The following is an 18,805-nucleotide window of genomic DNA, read 5'->3' on the forward strand; positions in this document are numbered from 1 at the left end:
AAGCTTCAAAATGTGATGCGCTACGTTCCCCTCTAGCATCCAAGTTGGACGTGTGAGAAACGGCTTGTCAATATACGCGTGTTACATGCATAGTGCCTTTTCAAAATAAACTTCTGTCTTTATAGGAAGTTCAGTTTAGGCAACAAAACCACTGAGTGAGTTTTAGGAAAAGAGCGTGGTTGATGTTAACTTGAGTGACCAATGTACTCGCTGACAGTTTTTGAAGCTCCCAAACAAAAGACCCAGATTAGAGGCTGATCCGCATTGACTCAGTGCTCAAGTGCTTTGTGTGAACTGTTCAAAGATGTGAGCCTAGCGTCTTAAAGGTGCATCCAGACACATTCCAGATATCTAGCATTCTAAATATGTGGATGTGTTGGGGAGCTACAGCCAAAGAGAGTGAAAGACATGGGTTGGGATGGGTTTAGTACTTACATTTGAGTACTTGCTGATTCAGAGTACCTATATGAGTACTTAACAACACCATTACATTTCCAACAGTAACTTTGTTGCTGACATTTTAACAGCGAGCGAGCGAGACGTTTTTAATCCTGGTCATCCTGACCAAAGGAGAAGTTGATCGCATTAATTCTCTAGGAGGAGTTCGTTAAAATACGAAGGCTGAAATCTGCAAAACGTGACAAAAAGCACAACTTTGTGGGTTTACTGTAGCGCCCCCTAGTCGGTGAATGCAAAACAATTCTCAGGGTATGTTACAGCATGCGATGTGCACATATGCTGCAAATATTGTAATTTTAGGACAAACGGTTGAGAAATTATGTGTATTGATATTAAGCCACGCCCCTAAGAAGTTTATTGGTCCATATATTGTAAATGCTAAGAGCTATCAAAAAGCTTTTGATAACTTTTGATGATCTGGATCCAATAATGATCCACCGCAGATTTGGTAGCAATCGGAGCCAGCATGTAGGAGGAGTTTGCAAAAATGTGTTTTACACTAAATTCAATATGGCGGAAAATTTAAGTAGGCGGAGCTTAGGGGTCTGAGAGGCTTTTTTTTAGATCTAGCAGAGACGGAAATGCGTGTCGAATTTCAAGTCAATCGGACATACTGGCCGAGGGGCGTCGCCGGTCCGATTTGTAGGGGGCGCTAGAGAGCCATTTTTTTACACACAAATATGCAAATTTTGGCAGCAGAGTTTTTACGCCAGACCTGACAGGTGTGCAAAATTGGTGAGTTTTCATGCATGGAAAGTACCCCTACGAGCTCCATCCCCAGAAAAATAAGAATCACAAATAATTAAAGCTGCGAGCAGCGATGAATGGGCCCTCGCAATCTGCAGCGCGTCGGGGTGCCGGCGGGACTCCGGCCTGCGAGTCCGAGAACGTCCGCGACCGTCGGACGGCGCGTCCGCGAGTGAGACGTTTTTAATCCCGCGTGGACCGCCTGATGCTGGAAATGATGCTTTGCAAATAGTCCGATGCTTCCTGTATCCTCTGCCTGGCGCTACAGAATGTGTGCAAACATGCATCATGTGTCAAATGTAAACCACATTGTGTAAAAGTAATGTAAATTGGAGGAGTTTGTCACGAAACGCAGATTTCCTTTTGCCAGCAGGTGGCGCTGTGAGTACTAGTGAAAATAATCTTGTAGACATCCTCAGGCCATGAGTGTTATCAAGCAAGTGAAGTTTGAGACTGTTTGGAACAAGTCCAGCTGAGTTACATCAGCTTTTTTCATGGGGAATCACGTAAAGTAGCCGCCCGCTACGGCTAAACGATTCCGTCAAACGTAAAACTTTTGATAACTTTTAATCACAACAGTCTTGACATGGTACTGACAAAATTTAAAGTGGATCTGATGAAGTCCCTAGGAGGAGTTCGTTAAAGTATAGCGACTAGAAATAGGCCAAAATCTATGGAAAAATGACACAAATATCAAAATTACTGACTTCCGGTAGGGTTTAGAGCATGGTCCCAAGAGACTTATATTTAAGTCTCCATAAGATACATGTGACTACCAAGTTTCATACATGTAGCTGAAACGTAGCACTGGAGCTGCTCTTTTGAAATATTGTAGGGGGCGCTATAGAGGCAATTTAAAACGGACAAGCCTAAAACCCATACACACTATGTCTTCCTATGACATATGACACATGTACAAAGTTCCATGAGTTTTTGAGCATCCCAACCCACTAAACCATCAGCTTCCTTTTTCATGGCGAACGATGCATCGCCACGGCAACAGCGTTCAACGAAAGCGCACAATATTCATGATGATGCATCATCAATGTGTTAAGGCTATCCTTACCAAATTTGAAACTCATCAAGTCACCTGGCTAGGAGGTGTAAATAAAAGTATAAAATATGACATTTCCTTTAGCCAGTAGGCGGCGCTATGAGTTATTGAAATATTTTCAATTAAACTATGTTCAAGCTTGAAGTAGCATCATGCATAAGAAGTTTTGTGCGGATTGGATAATGTACCTTGGAGTTATAACAACTTATAAGAACTTATTTTTTCAAAAACAATGAGGCAAAATGGCCGCCACGCCACGTCAAGGTTCTTCGATGAAAGCGCGCGATTTTGATAACTTTTAATCACAAAGGTCTTAAGAGCATCCTGACCAAAGGAGAAGTTGATTGCATAAATTCTCTAGGAGGAGTTCGTTAAAATACGAAGGCTGAAATCTGCAAAAAGTGACAAAAAGCACAACTTCGCGGGTTCACTGTAGCGCCCCCTAGTGGTTGAATGCAACACAAATCTCAGGGTATGTTACAGCATGCGATGTGCACATATGCTGCAAATTTTGGAATTTTAGGACAAACGGTTGAGAAGTTATGTGTAGTGATATTTAGCCACGCCCCTAATAAGTTTATTGGTCCATATCTTTTAAACGCTAAGAGGTATCAGAAAGCTTTTAATAACTTTTGATGAGGTAGATCCAATAATGATCCACAGCAAATTTGGTAGCAATCGGACCCAGCATGTAGGAGGAGATTGCAAAAATGTGTTTTACACTAAATTCAATATGGCGGAAAATCTAAGTAGGCGGAGCTTAGGGGTCTGAGAGGCTTTTTTTTAGATCTAGCGGTGACGGACATGTATGTCAAATTTCAAGTAAATCGGAGATACTGGCCGAGGGGCGTCGCCGGTCCGACTTGTAGGGGGCGCTAGAGAGCCATTTATTTACACACAAATATGCAAATTATGGCAGCAGAGTTTTTACACCAGACCTGACAGGTGTGCAAAATTGGTGAGTTTTCATGCATGGCAAGTACCCCTACAAGCTCCATCCCCACAAAAATAAGAATCATAATTAAAGCTGCGAGCAGCGATGAATGGGCTCTCGCAATCTGCAGCGCGTCGGGGATGCCGGCGGGACTCCGGCCTGCGCATCCGAGAACGTCCGCGACCGTCGGACGGCGCGTCCGCGAGCGAGACGTTTTTAATCCCGCGTGGACCGCCTGATGCTGGAAATGATGCTTTGCAAATAGTCCGACGCTTCCTGTATCCGCTGCCTGGCGCTACAGAACGCGTGCAAACATGCATTATGTTGCTCTGTGTCAAGTGTAAACCACATGGTGTAAAAGTCATGTAAATCGGATGGTGTTTGTCACAAAATCCAGATTTCCTTTCGCCAGCAGGTAGCGCTGTGAGTACTAGTGAAAATTAGCTTGTAGACATCCTCAGGCCATGAGTGTTATCAAGCATGTGAAGTTTGAGACTGTTTGGAACAAGTCCAGCTGAGTTACATCAGCTTTTTTCATAGGGAATCACTTAAAGTAGCCGCCCACTACGGCTAAACGATTCCGTCAAACGTAAAGCTTTTGATAACTTTTAATCACAACGGTCTTGACATGAAACTGACACAATTTAAACAGGATCTGACGAAGTCCCTAGGAGGAGTTCGTTAAAGTATAGCGACTAGAAATAAGCCAAATTCTATAGAAAAATGACGTAAAAATGAAGATTGCCGACTTCCGGTAGGGTTTAGAGCATGGTCCCAAGAGACTTATATTTAAGTCTCCATATGATACATGTGCCTACCAAGATTCATACATGTAGCTCAAACGTAGCGCTGGGGCTACTCTTTTGAAATATTGTAGGGGGCTATAGAGACAATCTAAAACGGACGATTAAAAAAAATCATAGAAAATATTTCTTCCAATGACCTTTGACACATGTACAAATTTGCATGAGTTTTCGAGCATCCCAACCCACTAAACCATCAGCTTCCTTTTTCATGGCGAACGATGTGTCGCCACGGCAACAGCGTTGAACGAAAATGCACAATATTCATGATAATGCATCATCAATGTCTTAAGGCTATCCTTACCAAATTTGACACTCATCAGGTCACCTGGCTAGGAGGACTAAAGAAAAGTATAAAATATGACATTTCCTTTAGCCAGTAGGCGGCGCTATGAGTTATTGAAATTTTTTCAATTGAACTATGTTCAAGCTTGAAGTAGCATCATGCATAAGAAGTTTTGTGCGGATTGGATAATGTACCTTGGAGTTATAACAACTTCTTTTTTCATAAACAATGAGGCAAAATGGCCGCCACGCCACGTCAAGGTTCTTTGATGAAAACTCTCAATTTTGATAACTTTTAATCACAAAGGTCTTAAGAGCATCCTGACCAAAGTAGAAGTTGATCGCTTAAAATCTCTAGGAGGAGTTCGTTAAAGTGTGAAGGCTGAAATCTGCAAAAAGTGACAAAAAGCACAACTTCGAGGGTTTACTGTAGCGCCCCCTAGTTGTTGAATGCAAAATAAATATCAGGGTATGTTAGAGGATGCAATGTGCACATATGCTGAAAATCTGGTAATTTTAGGACAAACGGTTGAGAAGTTATGTGTATTGATATTAAGCCACGCCCCTAAGAAGTTTATTGGTCCATATCTTGTAAACGCTAAGAGATATCAAAGAGCTTTTGATAACTTCTGATGACGTAGATCCAGTAATGATTCACAGCAAATTCGGTAGTAATGGGACTAAGCATGTAGGAGGAGTTCGCAGAAATGTGTTTTACACTAAATTCAATATGGTGGACAATCTAAGTAGGCGGAGCTTAGGGGTCTGATTGGCTTTTTTGTAGCACTAGCTCAAGTGGACATGTGTGTCAAATTTCAAGTCAATCGGACATACTAGCCGAGGGGTGTCGCCGGTCCGACTTGTAGGGTGCGCTAGAGAGCCATTTCTTAACACAGTAAGATGCATTCTTTTTCAGATGGCTATATTCACCAGGCCTGACAAGTCCCCAAAATTTGGTGAGTTTTCATGCATGGCAAGTCCTCCAACCATGCGTACGTTTACCCAAACGGGTACAATATCAATAGGGCCTTCGCGGCCCGACGTTGTCGGTTGCTCGGGCCCTAATAATACCCCTTACAGTTTCAATAGGGCCTCGCTGGCCCGACGTTGTCGGTTGCTCGGGCCCTAATAATAACCACTACAGTTTCAATAGGGCCTTCGCAGGCCCGTTGTCGGTTGCTCGGGCCCTAATAATAATACCCCTTACAATATCAATAGGGCCTTCGCGGCCGACGTTGTCGGTAGCTCGGGCCCTAATAATGTGCCATTCCAAAACCGAACAGCTTTTAAGTGTGTAGACAGCAGCTCAGTGAGTGTGCATGTTGGTAGACTCCAATGATGACATTATACAAACTGGATATGCTCCTGATGTATAGACGGGGCAGGCATTGCAGGGACAGAACTCCTGGTAATAAAATGCATCCTGTGTTCACTACAAAGACAGAAAGCTCTAAATGCTGTTTTGCATCAAAACGGTTCAACATTTAGTAAACGGCTCTGAGAGTTAGCCATTTTGTTCAGTGTTCCAGAACGCACTGTAAAAGCAGTGTAGACCGTTGTTCATTAAGCTCACTGTCGGGAAATCACATTCTGACACATCTGCTTCTTTAGACGACACTCACAGCAACGTGAAAGTTCATTCGCTGGTCAAACAATAGACTGTTTTTTCTCCTTTCCAACTGTTTCTTTTGTGGTTCATGTTTCATCATTGAAATGCATTATGGTGCAAATACTGTCCACTCAATTATATGATCAGACCATTCATGTTGTTATATGTAGTAGAAGTCAAACTCAAATAGCGTTGGGTCGATTGATTGACTTACTGATGGCCATGTGACTGGCTGAGAGTGTATTTCTTGATCACCACACCCGTAAATCTATCTTCCACTTCACTCAGCCATTTTGGACTTTGTGCTGCTGCATATTCATGAACCAAAATAGAGCAGGTCGTCCTTTAACCAGGAGCTTGGCTGTTGGATCCACAGCTCCTACTGTCCTTCAGTGAGACACTGAACCTTTACTGCAGCCCGCTGCTCCCATTGCTGAGGATGGATTAAATGCAGAGGTCACATGTCATCTATGTTATGATGGTTGTAATGAAGTTTAGGTTTTGAAGTTTAAGTCTGTGATGTTTTTTGTGTTGACACTATTAAAGTAGACCCCTTCATCTTGTTGGTTGAAATTTGCTGTCATCTTTTTGTGTTCTTTCATGTACATGAATACATACTTATATAATGAAGGTATATTGCACTGGACAACTCACGTACTGCAGGTGGCATCTGTGGTGTGATGAAGCGATGTAGTTCCTTGAGAAAAACACTGTTTTTTTCAATTGTTACTTTTAATCCCATTTTCGCTCAAGTTTTTTTTCTCACAAATGTATGATGTTATAAATACTATCCTGAGAGTTTTTTTTCTCAGGATAGTATTTATAGTAGTAACCTCCCTAGGCTTCGTAATTCTTTTGTTGTTTTTTACCCACTATTTCCCTAACATGCAGTTGTACAATAAACTACTAATTCAGACTAATGAAACCATATTGGTTATGTGTTTGTGTGCTAGGTGAGATGCCAAAGCTGGTGCGTGGGATGCGTCTGTTGAACCAGGCAGATCCCTGTGCTGAGGTTCTGATTCAGGAAACAGGAGAACATGTTCTGGTAACTGCTGGTGAGGTTCATCTCCAACGCTGCTTGGACGACCTCAGAGACCGGTCAGTGTGTGTGTCATCTCCAAATGTCTCTTTATCTCTGCCTGTGTCCCTTATGCCAAAGTCATGAGAAATGAAATGAATTAAAGCCCTGTCTACTTCATACTCAGATTGAGAGAGGCTGAGCACCATCATTATCCAGCCATCATCACATATTGACCGCTGCCTCTCTCTGTCGGTACGCTGCAGGCCTCCACTGATAGACTAGCAGATAGATTTTTAGAGAATTTTCTCAGTAACAAATTTGGTTTTGTCCTCGTGTCACTGTTGTGCTCTCATATGACAATGCAAATTCAGTTAAGAGGCAGGTTTCTTGCTGTTTCCAGAAAAGCTTTATTTGAGACATCTAAAACACTGGCCCTCCCCGTAACCTTGTATTTATTGGGCAATACATTGCTCCCTCCCACTTCTGAATTCAATGAAAATACAGTAGATTCAACCAAACATATGTGGAAGTGAGCAGAGACACAGAAAGACACATTAACTGAAAGTGAATGATTCAATGGAGCAGGTTTTTCTAAAGGATCTCTCTTATTTGGCTTCACTCAATGGCTCCCAGATCCTGCCTCACCATGCTTTATCAGACCAACGTCGTTACTACAGTAATGGTGCCTTGTTTTCACCTGACCTATTGCTAGAGACTTTTGTCAATCACCTCAGAGAATCTTTTTCCTCCTGCTCTCAGGCTGCTTTCAGAGCTGTTTGGCAAACTTGAAGTGGCTTCTAATATGACTTTTATTCAGGAGTGACTTCCATCTAACCACTCTATTGGAGAGGCCTGATTGCTGAGAGCCACAGAGATGGATGCCCTGCTGTTAGGTTCTCCTTTCCCTGCAGAGGAACCCTCATACTTTTAGAGTTCTCATTTGCTTCTTGGTCACCTCACTGATGAAGGCGCATATTGTATTTGAACTTGAACCAAACTTTATGTCCTGTGGCAATTAGGACCGAGAGCTTGCTCCTGTGGCAATTATATCAGGTCTGGTGGGAGTCCTGTTTTTTCATAACATGGTGGCTGCTTTTGCCCAGAAACTGATGAAATAAAAAATAGTTTTTAAGACAACTTACTGGGTGAAACAGGGTTTTTTGTGGCGAGAGGTGTGCAGCGCACCCGGAGTGTATCTATGGCATGGTATGACCATACATTATTGGGTGGTTCATTAGCAGCTGGTGACGAACATGGCCGATCATGTCCGTGCCTTTCATTCTATTTTAAAAGCCCCCTCTTTTCCTACCATTACACTGTCAATTTGGTAAGTGAGTAGATAGTCGTGACTAACTACGGTTCCCATGCAGTGTGTAGCGCTGCACCTGTGCAACAAGTGATAATCCAAATATATTTTGTATTAGAAATCATGTTCTTGTACATTTAAACATCTGATGAGGGTTAAATCAAGTCCTGTCACCAGAAAAACAACAGCATTTTAACAATACACGTGACTTTTTATGGGCTTGCAAATACTTTCTCAGAAGAAATGGTAGAAGTAGCTCGTCCTTATAATGTCACAAAAGATTTTGAGGCCATGGTTCACATCCTGAATTCTATCTCCACCAAGTCATCTTAGGGTCCTTTCACACCTATCATGTGTGGTCTGGACTTTCAGAATTTTTAGTTTGATCTGAACCGAAATTACAGGGGTGAAACCTACTCGGACCAAGGTCCAGACCAAACAGCCAAGCGTCTGATGTTAAGAGGTGCTCTCGGTCCAGAACAAACTGAACCATGTTTTGGTTTGTTTTTTTGTCTGAAAACAGTTTTTTTAATGTGATACGGACTTTCCGGTGTGAAAATGCCCTTAGTTGCCTAAACCTAACTAAACCAAAAAGATAAAACTGACTAGCGGCAAGATGTAGACTCAGTCAGATGTCTAATGTGTGTGTGCCTGTTGTCCCTCCATGCTGGCTACAAGAAAGAAAGTATGAATTGACCGTAACCTGGTAAGCCCTAGCCTTATCCCTCAGAACAAAAAGCCCAAAATAGCATACCCAAAATGAATCAGGAATAGCTCCTCAACTATATGGCTAAGATGAATATTTCTGTTCTCCTGAAAGCTAGGGTTAGGGATGCAAAAAATAATATTTTTATCCTCGTTTATAGTATGTAATCAAAATTGTAAAAGCCATGTCAACATTATAACCAAGATGTATGCATAATGAGGGCGACTGTGGCTCAGTGGTGGAGCACGGTCGTCCTTCAATCAGAGGATCGGCGGTTCGATCACCGGCTCCACTTGTCCATGTCGATGTGTCCTTGGGCAAGACACTTAACCCCATATTGCTCTCGTGTTCCTGTGGTCTATGAATGGGTATGAATGGGTAAATGTGTGAAGCGCTTTGAGGGGTTGGAAGACTAGACAAGCGCTATACAAGTACAGTCCATTTTCTATTATCATAATTATGCAACTGAATGTCTTCTACTACTCTTTACTACAACTGTGATTGTAAAGTTGATTAAAAATACGCTAAAATACACCATTTATCATAACATTTATAAAGATGCACTCAGGCGCTTTTGACCATGTTTACTGTTTATAAGTTGGCTGTTTATGGGAATTTTATTGCAAAGCTCCATTTATTTCCATATAGCAATGTTTCAAATAACATAAATAAACTAGTGCTGGGCAACGATTACAATTTTTAATCGCAATTAATCGCATGATTTTCTGCGATTAATCGCATTGCTATTCAATAATGAATTCAAAAGTAGTGTATTATACATATTCCATACAAAAACACTTTAAAAACTCTAAAAAAATAATTTGAATGAATCATTTCTTTTTTGGTATTTTGGTCAGACACATATGCAATGCTGATTACCGTAATATGTGTGGTATTTGTTATGTACGTTGGTACATAGAGGGTGATAAGAAGCTGTACATGGAGGGACTTAGGACCCAGGGGAATGTAGGTGAAGCATGGGAACCTGGAGGGAGTCTGTACCGTGGATGTTATGCTAATAAAGAGTTGCCATTTAGAGCAGTATTGATCAATATTAAAGAGCTCCATGCAATACAGATAGTTGAATGGAGAATGCAAAGGCCAATAGTGCTCTATGAGTTATTCCCAGGTTTGTCTAAGCAAGCTGAAGAGAATGATATACAGTGAGTTGGTGTAATTACTGTGATCCAGGCCACACTGCCTGTGTAAGCAGAATGCAACATGTTCTACAGATTCTACAACATTTCTCTTCATCTCTTTAGTAGTTTTGTCTTTTAGCAACATTTCTCTCCATCTCGCTAATAGTTTAGTCCAGAGGTCTTCAACAGGGGGTCCGCGACCCCTAGGGGGTCCACAGAGGTACTGTAGGGGGTCCACGAAATATTTGGTTGATTGGACAATTTTTTAAAAATTATTATTTCTTTTTTTTTTTCAAAATAGTTCAGTATTGTATGCAAGATAACAGGTATCTTTATGCATGGCAGTGGCACTAATAGGCCATCACTCATTTTTCATTTCCACATTTATGTTTAAAATGAAAACATCAATTTCAATAGCTTGTATGTATGATTATCATGCAATTGACAGACAATGTTGATATTGGCATTGGTATCAGTTGTTTATAAATGGCAGTGCACGGCCACCCTACTCACTGTACCTTGCACATGTTTAAAATAAAAACATGAATATATGAACCTGTGTATTATTTGAATAGCTTAGTATTGAATGCACAATAAAGAGGTATGTTTATACATGGCACTAGGCTCAGTTTAATATAAAACACAATTTTATACAATATATATAGTCGGGGGTCAGTTTGGGGGTCCTTGGCCTGAACTCACTCCTCTTCCTAACCTCCGCTGTCATTGTGTTTATCATAAACTAAAAACTGCTGTTTATTTAGTTTGTGCTCACATTAGAATGATATTCAGTTGCTTCTATCATTCCCCCGCTTTGGGAGCTGAACAATAGTTTCATTTAGAACTGATCGCTACTAAGACGCATATTTCAGTTGGCATCCCTAGTCCACAACTATTGTAAAAAGGCTTTACATTATTAGACAGTTATCGGCTGGAGTTCCATTGGACGATTAGCGTCTTTGATATCATGGTTTGATAGCAGTGGAAAAATCATCCCGGTGGCGGTCAGTCGCTTTGTCATCTTTGTAGCTGCTCGGTAAACAGTGGAATGCTACGTGGTAGATAAGCTTCTTCTTTCCTTGGTTGTCTTCCGGTCTGATCGCATTTTAGTGATTGGTCACCACAGTGTGACGTCAACTTGCGTTTCTCCAAAAGTTGATTGTGTTTACATTTTTTGCTGCAGCACAGCTGTGGTCCTTACAGCCTAAAGTCACTACCCACACTCAAATGATGGTCGCCACGACGCCTGGTTTGGTGTAAATCCGGCCCTTAAAATGTATTTTATTCTCAGTTCTCAGGTTATATATTGAGTAACTTAAGTTTTTATAAAGGTAATACATTACAATATCAAAGTGGCATGAAGCTGATGGTAGACAATGGAGATCAAACTATCATTAGTGTCAATAACAGGATTTTCACTTGTCTTTTTGAAGGTTTGCTAAAATTGAGATCAGCGCATCCAAGCCCATCATTCCATTCAGAGAAACAGTGGTACGTCCTCCAAAAGTGGACATGGTGAATGAAGACCTGGGCAAGCAGCATAAAGTAGCCATCATTCACCAGGTCAGTCAACCGCACATTCATTGAACTGTAGTCCACGTCGATATAGAACCCGTTCATAGAACGTTTTCTGTTGCAGTTGTTTTTACAGTTGTGTGTTGAAGTTTACATTAACATGGTGGAATCATTAGGAGAATTTGGCAGTTAGAAGGAGCCGTGGAGCAAGAAGCAACATTTACATTGAGCAGTTGTCTCTCAGTTCAAATGATTGGTTGTCATATAAGTGTGTGTGTGTGTGTGTGTGTGTGTGTTCTGCTAGGTGAAAGAAGAGGCCTCTCAGGGTCGTTCTTCTGACACCCTGCATGTGGACTCCGGTGGTTTGGTCACCCTCATCACTCCGAACAGACTGGCCACTGTCAGTGTCCGGGCGTTCCCCCTGCCAGAAGGTAAGACCTGGACGTAGCAAGCAGGCTAAAGGGTTCACCATATGTTCAACAAACTGGGTTAATGGTGTGTCATCCATGTCTAAAGGTAAAAGTGTTTATAGCTGCTAGGCCCTGCCATCATAGAGAGAACTATCTAAAGCTATTAATACCTCACTGGAAACAAATGTAACATGTTAAGACAATAAATAACATTTCTGAGTTTAGACAGAATGAAGAACACAGCTTTTGTGCTGGGTTGGTGTAAACTTAGCGGTGGTGGATGAGAGACTGCAGACAGAACCGATTGAATTAGCTTTCACTTTTGTTTACATGTCCGTGTTTGTTGAACAGATGTATTGATAAAGTATTGACTTTTTACTCGCAAATATTTTAGTGCACGTGCAGTAACAAGTAACAGGTGGTCGACATCGACGTGAGTATCTTTCACCTCACCTGGTTCCCCACAGCAGCCTCTATGCTCGCACTTTGTGTGTGTGTTTGTGTGTGTGTATGTGTGTGTGTGTGTTTGTGTTCGTGTGTGTGTTTGTGTCTATGTGTTTGTGTCTGTTTGTGTGTGTTTGTATGTGTTTGTGTGTGTTCGTGTGTGTGTTTGTGTGTGTGTGTGTGTGTGTTTCTGTCTATGTATGTATGTGTTTGTGTCTGTTGTGTGTGTGTGTGTGTGTGTGTGTGTGTGTGTGTGTGTGTGTGTGTGTGTGTGTGTGTGTGTGTGTGTGTGTGTGTGTGTGTGTGTATAGTTGGAGGAGCTCAGCCCGACAGAAAGTGCTGAGCAGATGCTGCAGTGTGATAATAAATGACATCAAAACTTTAAAAAGGACAAATAAAAAGCACCAGTATCGTCGGGGCTTATCAAATTACAATCTTTAATAATTTACCACCGGGTCCGTTTATTACCGGGTTTTGGAATGCATCCCTACCTTCAGATGACGTAAAGCGCGAAAAGGCTCTCTATAGATCCAGCGTTGGTTTGTCCGTTCTGAGCTGCCGTAGAAACATGGCGGGTAAAGATGGCGGACTCCGTGAAGACGACCCACTCTCTATGTAGATATAAATGTATTTTTCTAAGCTAATGAAACACTACGAATCTTAGTTTAAGGTGATTATACACTGATTAAAGCATAGTTATGAATATTATATTCCATTGCTGCCAATTAATCGCCCTAAATGTTACACACTGTTCCTTTAATGATTGAGAGGAATGGCACAAATCATGGGGAAAATGTAATATCTGTAAACATACCCAAGTTGTTTGTTTTCAACAAGCACAGATTGTGTTGAGTTAAAACATAAACGGAGATTAAAGTTACGAGAAGAAAGTGAAACACTTTAGTTTACTGAAACAAAGCTTAAAGATCACAACTTTAGTTTTCCAAATATTGCACACTTTCCTCAGGTTTTTATGATACCACTTCAGCCTGTTGGATGAAACTCCACATACACTGTCCCATGACTGCAGCTAACACCTTTTAGCTTTTATTCTCGCTAACCAGGGAGCGATTCACACCTGCAGCCTATAATACTGATAACTAGTGTTTGATAGAAAACCAGCTTGAAGTGATTTGTAAAAACACATTTTTATCAAATGATTGAAACTATAATGAAGACATTGAAGCGACAGACGTGTAAAGTGTAGTAATTTCACTATTTTATGAAACCTTACCACTTGCTATGTTTTCCCTGTCAGAAGTGACCAGTCTGTTGGAGAGAAGCGCGGAGCTGATTCGGACCCTGGAGCAGATAAACATGTCCCTGAGGGAGGGGAAGAGTCTGGACATCAGCCACAGGACCCTGGAGGCCATCACTGGATTCAAGGCCCAGCTGGAGAGCCTGCTGCAGGGGAGGAAGTGGAGGAATGCTGTGGAGCATGTCTGGGCCTTTGGGCCTCGCAGGTCTGACACAGGCTTTAGCAACATGGTTCATGAATCAGGGGAGGCAAAATGTATTCAGTTTGGACTCATATGGCACATAACATTCTACTAATTATAAGAACATTCTCCTACAGGAAGTGTGGCCTTTATTTACCTCAACTGCAGGACCAGAAAGCAGGCCTGTATTTGAGATGGGCCTTTATTCCTCTTTTGCTCTGTTTTTGTATACATATTTAATCTGATTTCAGTTAGAAGTCGTTCTGTTTTGTCCACGATTTTAAGGATAATTTATAATTATGCAGCACAGGCTTGCAAAACAAATGAAGTTATCACCCATTTGCTGCACAAGAAAAACATGACCAAGCACAACAAAATCCGTAGTACATTCCTGTAGTATTGAATTTGAATTTGCACCAGGAGGAATGTAAACAGCAGCATTAAGACAGTTCTCTGGGCAGATAGTATGGCTGGTATCTTAACATAAAATATTCGACATCAGGGAAACATGATCCATCAGCTCATGTTTCAGCACCAAGCATCATTGATGTATACTCAGAGTACACCTCCTCTTGTCCCACCGGAGTCTGCTCACTGTTTTGGTTTTACGGCCAACAACTTTCCTGTTTGGATTCAGTCTCACTTTTCTCATCACCCTTGTTTTTAGCAGCAGCAGGCAGTCATAAGCCCACTGCACACTACCTGCTCAGCACCAGACAGAGACTAGCTCATGAACATGGTGAAGTATTTGTCAGCTAAGGTGCCAGGTATTCTTCTCAGGATTGGTAGAGACCTAAACAGAGCTAAAAAAGAGTGAATATTGGACTTAAATTTATCAGGTGGACACAAACCCGAATCCAAATGAATGTTATTATTGCCCTGTGTCTGCTGGATGGTTTGATAAAAAACTGTTGGAAACACATTTGCTATTGCGAATGTGTGTGGTGCTAATACGTCATTGGTGTGTTTACAGCTTGTTGGACTGTCTCCAAGTGGCCAACAAATCGCAATTAATGCAGCTTTTAAGTAATTGTAGAAATACAGTATTTCTTGTCACTTCAAAACAGATAAGCACTAGCGTTTGAAATATGTGGTCTTAAGAAAATCCTTTGGAATGAAGCTGCACTACATAGCTGGGGTTTGTATTTACACAAATGAATGATTTAGGTATTCATCGTGTACTGTTCTTGTTTTAAGGTATGGGCCCAACATTCTGCTGAACAGTGTGGAGGGCTACCAGCGGCCTTCAGTGTGGCAGTGTTTGGACAGGGGAGTGAAAGCTGGCGAGGCTGGAGCTCAGGCCGCTGTTATACGGGACTTGGATAACAGCATAGTCAGCGGCTTCCAGCTAGCCACTCTGTCAGGGCCCATGTGTGAGGAGCCCCTGATGGGAGTTTGCTTCTCCGTGGAGAAGTGGGACATCCAGTCTTCAGCCCCCCCACAACATCAGGACTCCTTGGAGGAGGACTCCATATCCCATGGGACTTTAGAAGACAGCAAAGTGGAAGGCAGCAGTGAGACACTGGCGGAGGGTACGACAGACAGGCCGCTCCAGGCCAGGCGCAGGCCAGGGGCTGCCTCAGCAGACTGCTACGGGCCAGTCTCCGGCCAGCTGATCGCTGCCATGAAGGAGGCCTGCCGTCACGCTTTCCAGGCTCAGCCCCAGAGACTCATGGCAGCCATGTATACCTGCGAGATAATGGCCACTGCTGAGGTGCTGGGTAAGAGAGCATTGTCAACCAATTTCTGCCAAACAAAGAAAATCTTCTTGATTGACGATGATCCGTTTCATTAGTTTTTACGTTTTTTTAAAAATAGTAATGAAAAAACACTTTCTATCTTATAGTGGTATTCCTCCATGTAGATAATTTAGCATTCATTTGTCCAGGTTTTGAGATATCTGTCTCTGAGATGTCTGCTTAAACCCCAGTAAAGTGGAAGGTAGTGGGATTTTGTTTGTGACTACATTACATTACAGTCATTTAGCAGACGCTTTTATCTACACCGTAGGCTCAGCTACAGGAGCAATTTTTGGGGTTAAGTGTCTTGCTCAAGGACACATCGACATGCGATTAGCGGAGCCAGAATCGGGGATCGAACCACCGATCCTCTGATTGAAGGACTGCACTGCTACCCACTTAGCCACAGTCGCCCTAGACTAGAATGGTCTCTAACCACGGTTCTGTGCCTGCATGGTACATATACTCTAAATTATTTACTACAAGATGAATTCAAAGGTAAAGATAGCATTATTTTGGCAGTAGGGGATTCCTGTCGGAGAATGGCAATGTGCATTTTCCAGTTCTGAGCCAGTGGAGAAACTCTGACAGTCAAGTGACCTTCTTGCAGGTTGAGGCTGTCCCTGCAGATTGAAGGGATGCTGCAGTGTGGGCCCTACTTCATTTCCGTTGCAGAGGAAGAACTCACCTGTAGCTTTTTGTCAGGCAGCTTGAGATCGCAATGAGGACATCTGCAGTTATGTCAGGGTATCCAGTATGTTAAACAAACCGGGTTGATGGTGTGTCATCCGTGTCTAAGTGTAAAATCCGTGTAAAAGTGTTCGTAGCTGCTAGGCCCTGCCATCATAGAGAGAGATAATACACTATGAATCATAGCAGTGAGAATTATGAGACAGTCACAGGTTCATTGTTTTGCACTTACAGAAGTTCAAATTCTACTTCCACACCTTCACACACGTCAATCACTGCGGGAAGTGGCGTCATTTGGAAAGTTACAATTGTCAAATGTAGCCCCTCCCCCGCCTATCTATTAGAGCTCCCCAAAACAGATATCAATGCCATCTGAAAGGAGAGAGTGGGAACCCTTGTATATGGTATGTATTTATTCATGATTCTACCAAGAGTGTGTTGCTCCTATATGCATTCAACAGCAGCACAGAGCCACTGCTACAAATAGCCTCAAACTCAATTTTGGCCACCACAGCAAAAAACTAAAAAGTAGTTGTAGTTACTGGATGTTCTATAAGAGCGAGAAAAAAAAGGAGAAGAAGAGGGAGTGAGATGGCGTCTGGACGAGAGACGTGACCAGATTCTCATAGTTAATAAAAAACTAAAGACAGTCGAAGTGTATATAACAAGGACCTACCGATGCACATTCAACCCACACTGGACCCGTTCATATGAGTCAGCTGTCACTCTGTGAGTCTGCAGTGAAGTTACTTCACTTAAAAACCGGAGAATTGGAAAGTAACATTGGGCTTCATGATCAGAGACGTCTACACTTCTGCCCGCTCTGTTTCTCTCTCTCTTCAATGTTGTCATGATCGGTAGAGTCTACATTATGAGCAATAATGGAGTAATGCATATGATAATAAACAGATACAAAACAAAGCAAATCCTCTTTCCCAATACTAATACTTGTGTACTATACATACGTATATTCAGTTTCCCAGGAAGAAAGGGCAAAACACTATAGTTTTAACACAACTTCATTAGTTGATAGTTACTTGTTTTAGGAGGTGCTGCAGCACACTTACTTCCTGGGTCCATGCTATTTGCATAAATCATTATCTCAATAAATATACTGAAAATGTCCCTGCTTATGGACATATTGGAACCTCGGTGTTGTTGGTTTATAACAAATCAAGCTTAATTCCCGTAATATTCCGATCTGTGTGATAGTATTTATGACATAAACAACAGTTTGGAAAAATAAATTGACGTGAAATTAATTGCCCGAAAAAAAGGCCTTAGGACAGGCCACTTCTTTCATCGGTCTGTCTAGAAAGATGAGACTTATTTTTAAAGTTTCCTGTCCATGTTTTTTGCTACATGAGTATCTACTGCTGCACTAGATAATAAAAACTGAGCTTATCAAGATTTTACTGAAGCTAACAGTATGATTAGTTTGTTAGGATTCATTAATTACAGCTCCCACAAGGCTTTGAAAACTTTGGAAACAGAACCACTGTCATGCAGACGTACAGTTCCAACTAGAGCTACACTAATAAATCAGCTAGAATATACCTGCAATATTGGATACTATAGATAAATCTGTATCGATGCATCCTTGTGTAAAGAAGTAACAAAAAATAGCTGGACACAGATTTCAAACTAGGCATAAGGCGGTTGGGCTATGGTTCAAACCTTTGTCTTAGTTTGTTGAAATGTCTTTACCTGGAAAAAAAATTTTTCCAGGAAATGTGATCATGTGTTCTTTGCCTCTTTCTATACCAGGCCGGGTGTATGGTGTACTGGGGAAGCGAGAGGGTCGCGTCCTCCATGAAGAGATGAAGGAAGGGACGGGCATGTTCATCATCAAGGCCATTCTGCCTGTGGCTGAGAGCTTTGGATTTGCCGACGAGTTCCGCAAGAAGACCAGCGGCTTGGCCAGTCCACAGCTGGTCTTCAGCCACTGGGAGGTGAGTATTATATACATATGTATATATTAGGGGTGGGGGAAAACTTGATACCACATATTATCGCAATATTTTGCATGGCAAAATTGTATGGATACACGAACGCCAACAATCTTTTATTATATAAACTATTAATATTGCAATGGCAGATGTCGGAATTTAGCGATATGCCCAACTGCGGTTATATACGTCACAGTTTCATAACCATGACTGATTCTTGCATAGAGACATGTTGTTGTGAGTCACGTCTCCGTGTGTGTGCGCCGGTTTGTTTTGTGTGTTTGAGAGAGTCGTGCCACTCACCTGAAGCATTGCTGTAAACATTTCAGAGGGAAACAACTCTCCAGCCTTATATCCGCAACAAGGAGCCATAAATCAGCAGTGAGGGAGCATTTTGGATACAAAATGACCAGAGAGTTATGTGAACCTTGGATTAATCAACCAAAAATTTCGCGGACCCCCTGCAGTACCTCTGCGGACCCCCTACGGGTTGCGGACCCCCTGTTGAAGACCTCTGCTCAAACAATAATCTTAGTATAAAAATGTCCCACCA

At 41.9% G+C, this 18,805-nt stretch overlaps 1 protein-coding gene across 4 annotated transcripts in view; it reads left to right on the plus strand.

Annotated features, from left to right (window-relative positions):
• efl1 (elongation factor like GTPase 1) overlaps positions 1 to 18,805 on the plus strand; it is a 110,126-nt gene that overhangs the window by 80,549 nt on the left and 10,772 nt on the right. For all 4 annotated transcript variants that reach the window (XM_076109917.1, XM_076109915.1, XM_076109916.1 and 1 more), the window contains 6 exons: positions 6,845 to 6,992; positions 11,500 to 11,629; positions 11,886 to 12,012; positions 13,694 to 13,898; positions 15,072 to 15,595; positions 18,071 to 18,255. In XM_076109917.1, the coding sequence (XP_075966032.1) occupies positions 6,845 to 6,992; positions 11,500 to 11,629; positions 11,886 to 12,012; positions 13,694 to 13,898; positions 15,072 to 15,595; positions 18,071 to 18,255 (1,319 nt within the window). The remainder of the gene's footprint in view (positions 1 to 6,844; positions 6,993 to 11,499; positions 11,630 to 11,885; positions 12,013 to 13,693; positions 13,899 to 15,071; positions 15,596 to 18,070; positions 18,256 to 18,805) is intronic.

The sequence above is a fragment of the Anarhichas minor genome, unplaced genomic scaffold, assembly GCF_050575085.1.
Source record: "Anarhichas minor isolate MPS153535 unplaced genomic scaffold, ASM5057508v1 ptg000042l, whole genome shotgun sequence".
Classification (NCBI taxonomy): Eukaryota; Metazoa; Chordata; class Actinopteri; order Perciformes; family Anarhichadidae; genus Anarhichas; species Anarhichas minor.